Source organism: Ambystoma mexicanum, chromosome 3q (genome assembly GCF_040938575.1).
Source record: "Ambystoma mexicanum isolate Mex_15411 chromosome 3q, UKY_AmexF1_1, whole genome shotgun sequence".
Lineage (NCBI taxonomy): Eukaryota > Metazoa > Chordata > Amphibia > Caudata > Ambystomatidae > Ambystoma > Ambystoma mexicanum.
This window is the reverse complement of record NC_090926.1, coordinates 68,716,096-68,727,649: the sequence shown is the minus strand read 5'-3', so window position 1 is coordinate 68,727,649 and position 11,554 is coordinate 68,716,096. Positions and strand designations below refer to the sequence as shown.

General features: G+C 43.1%; 1 protein-coding gene across 1 annotated transcript in view; it reads left to right on the top strand.

Annotated features, from left to right (window-relative positions):
• Nucleotides 1-1,077: 1,077 nt before the first annotated feature.
• Nucleotides 1,078-11,554, top strand: part of LOC138582140 (zinc finger protein 282-like) — a 120,975-nt gene continuing 110,498 nt past the window's right edge. Inside the window, exon 1 of the mRNA XM_069653156.1 lies at nt 1,078-1,222. Coding sequence (XP_069509257.1) covers nt 1,208-1,222 — 15 coding nt within the window. The 5' untranslated portion in view covers nt 1,078-1,207. The remainder of the gene's footprint in view (nt 1,223-11,554) is intronic.

Below are 11,554 nucleotides of genomic sequence, written 5' to 3'. Positions count from 1 at the left end.
CTCTTCCATGGTCTGGGGGCACCCATGCCAATGACAGCAACCAACGCTGGTGTTGCCCAGCAGGGGCACCGGGCTGTATGGGGTAGAGTTGCTCAGCAGGGGCTCTACTGGCCTGGCAGGCAGCCAGGATAGACGGCGTTGCCCAGCAGGGGCACCCCCATGGCAGAGGGCCTGGCAGGGCAGGCCCTCAATCAGCTATGCAGCACCAGCATGGTGCTGTGCAATAAACTCTCAGCACATCAGAGTTACATACTCGAAGCCTGAATGAGCGGGAGACCGCCCATTCCTTTTATTGAGTATAGTCAAGTGGCTACTGCCACGAGCTCCTGGGAGATACCATGCTCCCAGGAGGGGTGACACATTACAAAGACCAGCCCCTCCAATCAGAATGTAGTAAAACTGTGAGTGATGGGTCATTAGTGACTTAATGGTTGTGTGCCTACATTCTGATGGGAGGGGAGGTGCAGTGGGGTGCATAGCTCTCAACCATTTGTGTCGCAAAGGCGGTTGAAATCACCTGATTTTGTTTTTGACGGGTGAGACGCCCATTGGAATGAATGGGCGTGCAGGGGGCATGGCGGGTGAATCAGCCCTTTACAAGGCGGGTGACACCCGCCAAAAGCGTGTGAGTTGAGAGCTATGGTTTGGTAATTGGTGTGCACAAAAGTTTCTCTGCAGGAGTGCGTGTGGCGTCACACATTCCCTTTTATAGCCCCCCACCCCCACTTTTATCTGTGGCCGCCTAAATTTGATTCCTGACGACACCACTGGAGTAGAGAGGTATGAAATGGTGTAAATGTCCTTGAAATATAGAGAAAAGTAAACACGAAGGATTGTAAAGCAAGAAATTATAGTGGTTGATTATTTTTATTGAGTTATAGCGTTACATCCTTTACGACCTGCAATTGTACAGAGTAGGAAATACTGCCACGTCAAGATCGTTCCAATGACACCGGATTTTGCAGACAGCTCCTGCTTTACTGTAGGAGTTCCTGCGAAGCAGTACCGCGGCTTCTGAGCGTGTACTAGTGATTAGTGTCTCGCCAGTGGGCATGTGTATTGCCTCGAATACCGTGAAGTCGAGAACCACAACCTTGAAGTGGTCTTAGATAGGTAGCTGTTCTGATGCTCGGCGTTGATCCTCTGCCCAAATATAGTTAGGGAACTGACCTTTCACCTGGAAAAATCTATCAAAATCTGCAGAGAAATGGATCCATGCAAGGTACGTGATGTCCTGGATTTGTCAATATACACGCGTTGAAAGCCTGTGGGCATTTTGTACCCACCAATGTGTATCTTCTCTGGACTTTATAGCTCACAGTATAGCAATACATTGAAACTATTAATGCAAGTGGGAAAAAATCCCACCCCCCACATCAGAGGTGTACAGGGGATAGGAGTAGAGGGAGTTACAGCAGCTTATGGAAGCAAGTTGTTTATGTTAGTCCACTGCACATTTGAGGTACAGCGAGTCAATGAAAAACTGCAATTAAAGCCTGTCAGGAGGATATTTGCGAAACTCTGGACTGACTGCACAGCGGTCATGAAAACAGGTTCAAACTGTTTCATTTTGGAAAATGGCACCGTTGTGCAATGAGGGAGCCCAGGCAAAGCACATCTGTGCTGTGGCTTTATGTCATTGTGTATGTTAGTCGCTGTGATCTTGGCAAAGTATCAGTCAAGGCAGGGGTTTGGAGGTTTGGAGGGGGGATTGTGTTTGTCTCTTGAATTTCACTGCAGGGGGCACTATTTAAAGGAGGCGGAGGCGGAAGAGAAATGGCATTACAAATTACCGCCCACTGTAGGGGGTTACATATTGCTCTTTGGTATAGTCGAGTGCTTCAAACGCCCCCCAAGATTTTATCGCATGGAATTGAAAATTTTGCAGCATAATACAGGGCCAATTGCGTCACACGTTTTAATCTCTGCTTATAGAAATGTCGTACTTGTGCATTCTTCAAGTAGAAAAAGAATACATTTTCTGTAACGTAGTCATATAAACACATTGCCTTAAACTAAGCTTGAGTAGTTTGTACACTCTCTGACACAAAGCACACCGGCAGCTGGTGTCTTCCTGTCCCGCTCTGTTCCCCAAACTGTAATGCATACCAGAATCCTGCCTTATGACTATATGACCCTAAAACCCAGCCAATAACCCAGTGCCCCACTTCCCCCACCACACCCGTAGTATTGCTGGCCTCATGCCTCACCTCCACTTCCCCATCACACGTAGCTCTCAACGTATCTCCATTTGGAGGTTGTCACCACGGGACGACTAGGAACCAAAAGAGGCCCTGGAAGTAATTTTCAAACTGGCCCCATATCACACATTTTCAGAAAGCCCATCCCTTTTCCTATGGGTACATTTGGAAATACCATACAATAGAGGCCCACGTGCACAGTCCTACCAGTAACTCTCCAGAGTTTTCTATAGGCCAGTCCACCCCTCGTTGTCACCCACCGTGGGCTCACTGTCATCATCACAGCAAGCTCTGGGCCTTTCATAGATGTTAGCGGCATCACCCTTCAATTAAAATTTCAGAAAATGTTACTCTCCATTGGCATCAGTGGGATCACCCTAAACATATCTGAATAACCTTTCCTTGGAGACTGAAAATGTTAAGATGTGTGAGAGGTATGCACACCCACCCATACTGCAACAAAACACCCAACCATAACAGGAATATTACCCTTCACAAATAACCCTCGTACGTCCTGCCCTTCCTCCACCTCACGCAAGACTTATGCATACATGAGGTTCTGCCTCAAAAGAGCTCTCACGCTTGCCAGCACCATGCATGAGTAGGTCATCCAGACTTGGTTTTAATATATGCTTTTTGATACTTGTAGTTGTATTTCTCAAATTTTAAATTCAGGACTCTTAAATTCCCAGAATGTATTGTAAAATGAGGACTGGTTGACCTAATCAGCCATGAAAAGTGTTAGCTCAAGCAAATGCGCCTGGTATTGTGCTGTTCAAGCAAACAAGGATGCCAACCTGTGAACGGTGATTGCCACTGGTAGTGCTTGCTCTTATGTATAAGGTTACCAGATGATGCCATCTCAATGGGACAAAATATTCCAATCCTGACATTTTCTTTTAATGGGGTTTTATTTGAATCTATTCTTTTTAAATTGGAGTGACACAAGGCTACCATTCCAGATTGCAAGGAATGGTGAAAGGAAAACCCAGGACTGTGGCTAAATGGTCTTGGCTGCAGAAGCCTGCAGAAGGTCTCGTCTCTGGCCTTGGGGCTGCTGCTGGATATCAATTCGGGGGAGGGCAAGGATCATAGGGCTAAACTAAATGTCATTAGGGACGTCATCTTTCTCCCTCACATTGTAGGGAATGGCAGTTTCACTCTAGGGAGGATATTTCGTGGTGTCCTTTGTAGCAATGGTGAAATTAATATAACATGAAGACTCTGTATTGATACGTGTTATTTTCTTTTTTTTGTTCTTTTTTTATTTTTATTTAATTGTATAACAATTTTTACAAAAACAGAAGGCTGTTTGTAAATTCCTGTCCACAAACTTGTGTAAGACAAATCCCTGCTTTGGCTTTGCTTAGTCTTTGATCCTAAGTCCCAATACACCAGAGGAGAGGAGCTTCAGTGGGTTCACAGTTGAGAGTTATTGATGACAAACCTCCCCGGAGCTAGCTCCTTCTAGTGTAAGTTCAATGATTTGAGAAACAAAGCCACTCCTATGACGCATCGCTTGTTGTTCCCGTTAGTCAACAGTGACCAAAGGTTTTCCAAGTCTAGGGTTGAATAGTGCTTCAGCGGGTCCATAAGAAAGCGATGTCTTTCTGTCACCAGGCCGGGGCATTCAAGTATCAAGTGCTTTGTGGTTTCTATATTTTCCTGTGATTTGCAAAAGCGACATGTGTTCGTTTACACTTGCTTATGAATTGCCAGAATCTCATTGGTTTTCAGTTGGTTTAATTTAAATCGTAAGAACGTGCGACTGAGGCTCTTGTCTAGAAATTTATGGAGGTAACCCCGCACTGCGTTAAGCTTCATCGGAGCACTTGGCAAACTGGCTGTCAAAGAATAGTTATTGGCCACTTCTTGCGTATGAATCCAGTCTGCTTTGAACAGTTTTTTCGCCACTCTATTGGGACTTTGGATTAGTGTTTCCGCCGGCAGGTCCAATTCTTTCAAGATCGATAAATTGGCTTGTTCCCATTTCGCGAGCATCCAGTTGTCACCGTCTATGATTTCCTTTCGAATGAGGTCTAGCACTCGTGCTTCTGGCTTGTTGATGACTTTGCGGTATAGCATCAAGGTGGCTCTCATTTTTGTTGCTAACAGTGATGATATGCAAGGTTCTCTCCTTATTAGTGATATTGTGGTGGATGTCGACAAGCCTAGGACGTTTCGCCATTAAAAAACTTTCGTATTTCTCCCATATGGAGTTCGGAGCCAGTGGCATTGCGTCCATACTGTATATCAAGGCAGGAACCACCTTTGACTTGAAGAATCTCAGGATGGGGATAATTGAAAAGCGACCATGCTTCCTGTCCACTGTTATACGTGTTATAGAAATGTGCAAATCAAGCAGAACTGTGTTCAAAAAGTGTACTGTCATGAAATAGCCAGCTTCTCTAAACTTAGTCTGTTGTTTTTATGTTTTTTAGAATGTTCTGCCAACTTTAAAAAACCTGTATCGTTGGTAAATGTTAAAAATATAACATTTAAAACAGCCAGCACTCATTACACATATTACACAATGATTTGCCAATGAAGACATTCACTTAGAAAGAAAAAAGTATAAATATCTATAAATATCTGATTAAAAGATAAATGTGATTAAGACTCACCTACTGAGGATGAGAAAATCTACACTTGTGCTCTTAAAATGCCATTATAGCGGAGCAGCAGCGAGGGGGACTGTTCCCGCTGTTTATTGTGGAGGAGGGAGAGAAGGGACGGTCCTGGACCTTGGATCCGTTCGCACTTGCGCATTTAAAATGCCATTATAGCGCAGCGGGCAGCAGGCAGGCTGTTCTCGCTGTCTATTGTAGAGGAAGGAGAGAATGGGCGGTCCTGGGCCTTGGATCCGCTCACACTCATGCTCTTAAAACCCTATTGTAGTGGAGCCGTCGGCGAGGTGTGCTGTTCTCGCTATCTATTGCGGAGGAAGGAGAGGAGGAGCAGTCCTTGACCTTGGACCTGCTCGCACTCTTAAAACACAATTATAGTGGAGTGGGCGCTGAGGCGGGCGGTCCTCGCTGTATACTGCGGAGGAAGGAGAGGGTGGGCGGCCCTGGATCTTGGATCCGCTTGCACTCGCGCTCGTAAAAAGCCATTATAGCAGAGAGGGCAGCAAGGCGGACTGTTCTCACTGTCTACTGCAGAGAAAGGCGGAGAGGGGCGGTCCTGGACCTTGGATCCACTCGCACTCATGCACTTAAAACACCATTATAGCTCAGTGGGCAGAGAGGCGGCCTATTCTCGCTGTCTATTTCAGAGAAAGGAGGAGAGGGGCGGTCCTGGATCTTGGATTAGCTTGGACTTGCGCTCTTAAAATGCTTTTATAGCAGAGCGAGCAGCAAGGCATGGCTGTTCTCCCTGTTCCCGCTGGTTCAGCTGTTTGGCTGTACATGCACGGAAAACACCACTGCTTACGTGGTTAGCAACCTGCGGTGCTCGCACTTGCCTATGAAGTGTCCAGTGTTAGCTGGTCGCTCTGAGCCATCTGCTCCAAGCTCTGACTGCATGCTGAGACCATGCTGGTGTTGGTAAATCCCACCAGAGAGCTATTGGAGCTGTGTAGCATTGGAGCGCATAGCAGCCAATAGTGGCCAAAGTGGGATAGGAAGAATGGACGCATTGCTTGCTCATTTGTTTGTTTGCATGGCTTGCAAAGCCTGGGAATTGGAGCCAGAGAGCCTAATAAAATTCGAAAGGGAGCTTGAGAGAGGGAGAACTGAGACCTGAAGACTGAGGACTATGCAAAGACTAATCAAACAACAAGCAGCAAGCAGCCAGGAGTGGAAAGCAAGGGATGTGAGGAGTAAAGCCCCTTTTGTCCGTGTAGCCCCTTCGGTTACTGCAACCTTTGGTAACTTTGGTAGCTTTGGTGGTTTGTGCAAGTGCTAACATCAATGTCAGTGTGTTGGAGTACACACAGATGTGCTGAGTGCTGCTATCCAGGTTGACGAGGAGGCAAGGTGGACGGGGGGAGACAGACTAAAGAAGCCCCTTAAGCCACTCAGGCATTCTTCCAACCTGACCCTTTGTCTCCTAGGTGACATGTGATGGACAGTTGATACACAGTTGTCACAAAGGTGATGGTGTTTATATATTGAATTAGATAGCGATGTCCCTGTGCTCTTCTGTGTCTGTTTGACTATTGAACATTGAGGAATATATCAGAAAACCTGCCCGTTGAGACCTTTTTGTGCCCTGCTTTTCCTATTTCTTCAATTCCACTGCTTGATTTCCTATTGTGTTAATTGTTCTCTGCACTTTGCACTTGGCACTTTGCATTGGTTTTTGCACTTTGCACTTTGCATTAGAGCTTGTGCTTATGCAGTATTTACTATCCAGTATTCAGTATCAATTTAGAAGTGTTTTAAGTGTTTTACTGTGTTCCTGTTTTTGTTTCATTACTGTGGACGTGAACATGGACTCTTTTTAACTTTCTCTGGTTTCAGGTTTTGTTTTAGCGGGCTTTAGTACCTGCACATTTTTATTGTATTCAGGTATTATATTGGGTGACTGTGCTGACAGTTACCCAGGGTGATGAAACGAAAGGCGAGCGAAGGCCATCTTGCTGGCAGTCATGAAATAAAGTCGACAAATGTTGTGGGGAATAAGAAAGGTAGTTCACAATCATTGCTTGACTTGTATCTTAAAGAGATGGCTGGGAAGATGGAGGAATGCATATTGTTTGGCGAGAGAGCCATTGTTGCTGCCTTCCAAGGAAAAGAGCTCAAGGCTCTGAACAGCCAACTAGAGCAAAATGTGCTCTGCTTAGTGCCCCTACCTCCCTCTTTAGATTTATCCCCAGATTTAGCTTTAGCCCCGATCTTGCTTTGCTGTCAAACGTCAATGAGACGAGTCACCATGAGGCTGAAATGGGTAACTTCGCTAAGAACGCTAATTAATCTGAGAAACAAGTACATCTGGAGCCCCAGCTGGGTCAGAAAGGGGGTCTTGTGAATTCTGATTTATTGCCTCAGGATAGTGTCAACTCATTAGATAGTGATGTGAAACCTTGTGAAGAAGTGCTGGACAGGAAGTTACGTCCCATTATTGATTACCTACATTCCTTCAGGCAATTGATTATGGGGTCTTTAGCAATCATGGATGATTCCATTAGGTCCATTAAGAGAGGGCCTTTGGAGGCAAAAGGCACTCCACCAATACCTGTGCATTATACCAAAATCACATCAAGGGTATTGCCTTCAAGCCTTGATGAAAAAACAAGTTGTTATGTGTCATGTGCAGTCACGGCTGATACTTGCCCGCCTGGACCAGGTCTTAACTGTTAACCTTCAGTGCAGGGCTGGCATCTGTACATCTGGACATGCTGTCAACCCCAGTAAACGTAGGTTAGAACACACGTGGGAACATAGAAGCTTCACCAGGTATGAAGGGAGGGAGGTTATAAACCTTCCACCGGCCGCTGCCCGTCTGGTCGGCGTCATAGTCGATGTCCCCTACATACCAAAAGAAAGTAGAGAATCAACAGTTTTGCTGATCAATAAAGCAAGTCACTCGCTAAACACTAACTTGCATAGGCCGAAATCTGATCATGACACAATCCTTATGGTAAAAAGAGTAGGTGGGTGGGTCAAACTCCAAAAATAATAATAGGAGACTGTGTGGTAGTCAATTTTGCCAATCTCTTGCTCCTAACCCACCTTTCCAACTCTAATCTATCCAGAGGTTTTGTGCATACGGGACAATCACATTTGAGTAGGTTTGTCCTACTCGCTTTTTCTTACCTTCCTGGTCGGGTTTTAGATCCCTACTTCTTTACATCCATAGGTATTAGGAGGAATAGCGGCCTGGGTAAGGCCGTCCTGATCAATCAGAATAAATGGGCTGTTGACAAACCATGTCCCTGATCATTGGGGGTGGGGAGGCTGTCATGATCTCAAATCAATTTGACGTGCTATAAAGCATAGAAGAGATAGATTGACTGGTCTCCCCCCTAGTTCTAGTTTGTTTTATGTCCCCACTGAATGGGTAAACACAGTGACAGATGAGTGCCGTGAGGGAGCTATATCCTGTACCGCAGATGCAACTTCCTTTTTATCTTGGAACATTGCATTGGCTAAATCAACATTTTGGGACCAGGCTACATTAATCCTTTTAGAAATCCTATTACAAGAAACCTGGGTAGTAGAGAATCTATTGTTAGATGGCTTTGTGCCATTTTCAGTTCCAGCTTGCAAGAATAACAGAGGTCGATATTTTGGGGGCCTTGCAACCCTGATCAGGGTGTCTTTATAGTGCAGAAGTGACTGTCATTAATACTAATATGAATTCCCTTCAAATGACTAGACTTAATTTAAGTAAAGGTTGCATTTTTATAGTAGCCCTCACATGCTCGAAAAAAATATATTGGGTGAGCTAAAGAAATCTTTTGAAGAACATATGCTCTATTAACTGGATCTTAGTACCATTCTACCGTTAGGTGGGGACTTTAATGTTAAGATAGGCAATGCGTTGCCTTGCGGTCTTCTTGATGAATCTGAGGACCTAGAACTGGGAATTCTGCACCCAGTGATCTGCACCCATTGATGAAGGATCCACACACTTCTGTCAGAGGTTTACAATTTTGCTCTTAGCACAAAGAATGGGGTCTGCGCACAGTCAATGGAAGAGTAGGTCCGGATGTGCCTGTTACTTCAACTTTTAGTAGTTGTCAGGGTTCCTCAACCATTGACTATTTTTGTATTCTGGACAGTCAATGGCACATGATTCGAGAATTTTAAGTGATGTATTCCACTATCCCATCTGTCTTAGGTTATTTTTTTTTTTTTTTGTATTTGTGATTTGATTATATATTAAACCTTTCACATTGCTTATCGCATTACATATCATAAAAACATCACAGTTTAGTTATATCCACTTAAATATCACATTAACAAAAAATAAAAAATAAATGATATTAGCAGGAAAGAAAATTATTATCCAATTAAAACTACATTCCCATCAGTTCATATATACACAGATCAAATGCACATAATACATACATTATAAAATTCATTTCTTTCATCTTTGCTTCATTAAAAACCATATTCCACATAAAACTTCAATAGACATTGTTATTAGTCAATTAAGCTTAATAGCTCCCTTGAGGGGACAGGTATGTCTCCTGCTAATATAAAAACAGCATCTATAAAATTCATTAAGGCAATCAAAAGTGACAGCGAATCCCCCTCATTATCCACACCCACTAACATTCATAAAGAACACAGCTCTGTGTGTGTGCAAATCTTTCAAAGTGTTTAGTGTTTTAAACCGAGTTCATTCAGGGCTTCACAATTTGGTACCCAGTTCTTAAGAGTTTCTTTAGCCTGTAAATTACATAATCTAGAAGGTCCTCTGCTCAGAGGCAAACCCAATCCTAAAACCTCAAGAATAAGCAAACAGTTCCGCCTAAATATTTGAAAAAAATGTTTTAGATGGCAACTTAATAAGATATAACAGAGGTTCCGACATGCTCACTGATAACCCGACATATTCTGTATATAATTTATACTTCTGTATTTTATCCCAGATGACAATATTATCCCATTCTTTTTGTTTCTTTTTATAGCATAGGTGGCCGGTCTCCTCAGCCATTCCTGCTTCTTTCAAGAATTGCTCACATGTCAGCATGGATTTTTCTTGTCTCGATAGACCCCTCCCAATATATTAAGAAGGGAACATTCAGAAAGCAGCACAGAGTTTGGTAAGCCTAATACAGATCTCATAGACGTCCTTCAATAATCTCCAACCATTTCTTAATTGTCAGAGCGAGGAACTCCAATCGATACATTCATTTTGATACTACTTTTTGTTTATAAAATTGCAATAAGTGCAACAAACAAAAAGGAACAGAACCTTACATGGATTAATTTCATTTTTATTATAATAGCTTCCAATTTAGCAATAACCATTTCCTTTACAAAAGCAACAGTAGATTGTGTAGAAGATGTGTAGCCAAGATAGACTAAGGCCGACCCCAATCATGGGGGAAATGCATTAACTGCACTTAAGGCAACCTCAATGTCAGAGATATATACATTTAAAAGGGTTGGGGCAAGCATACACCCTTGCTCTAACATTAATCTCCTTCGTAATATTTCCATTAGCATTTAACCTGATGCTCATGTAATTATTCTGATATAGCAATATAATCATGTTTAAAAGACCATCAGGAATCCCCCAAGAGTAACGTTTCTGCCAAAGACGCTGCTGGCCAGCCTTATCAAAGGTGGCAGACATGTCTTGACAGGTGACGTACAAAAGTTTATTTCTCGTAGAATTACCTTAAATATTAAAAATCAGAAGTTGCTTGGCCCAGTTCGTCAAGTCCTTTTAAACTAGCTTTTTCCCATAGAATCAATACGGGTAATTGGTTGATAGCTGTTGGGCTCATTGCAAAGCCCTTTCTTATACATTGGTACCACTACCGCTGACTGCCATGACACAGGGACTCCATTAAATTCAATTATTTGTAAAAAAAAAGAGCATACAGAATCTCGGCCCACAAATCAGAGTCATTTTTCAATACCAAATTTGAAATGCTGTCACGGCCACAGGTCCTTGAATTAATTATTTTCCTAATTAGAACCTTAATGTATTGAGTGCCCCAGTGGGCCAACCACTTGTTGGTTTCCCCAAAATTGGCCAGACCCTCCTATAGTCTGTATAGAAAACAGAGTGGTAAAATATGCTAACCAGCAATCATCAATAATCCCGTTATTCTACAAGGATCGCTGATGATCTTTCAAACCATTCAAGGTCCACCAGATACAACGCTTATTATGCTGTGCACATCTTAATAAAATCTCCTGATTCTGTTTAATATACTTCCCAATTTTATACAATTTGAGCCAGTTTTTTAAATGTAATTTACTCCTGCGTAGCTTCACTGAATTATAACTGGTGCCTAATTGAGTCGTTCTTAGAATCACTCTATTTCACCTTCTAACTTCACGTTTCTTATCTCTTATCACAGAGTAAAATGTTTGTGTATGATCGGATCTCACTGGTCCTTGCACCCAAAGACCAACTGAGCTAAGATGATCAGCTAAGTATTTCAAATCATCTGAAAATACATCCAGCAGAGAGTGCATTCCATTTTGATTATTGCTCACATCTAACCACCATTCTCACACCAAACAATAACATTTTTGCAAATTCTTCACCACATTGAAAACCTTATTACCTTGTGTATTTACCAGTAAGTCTGTGCAGCGAGTCACCCTTGGAGGATCATGGTTAGAGGGGATATTTATACTCAATATCAATTTCCCATGATCACACAATGGGCCACGCAGTATATTTAGAGCATCTGCTAGATGGACATGCAAATCCGACAA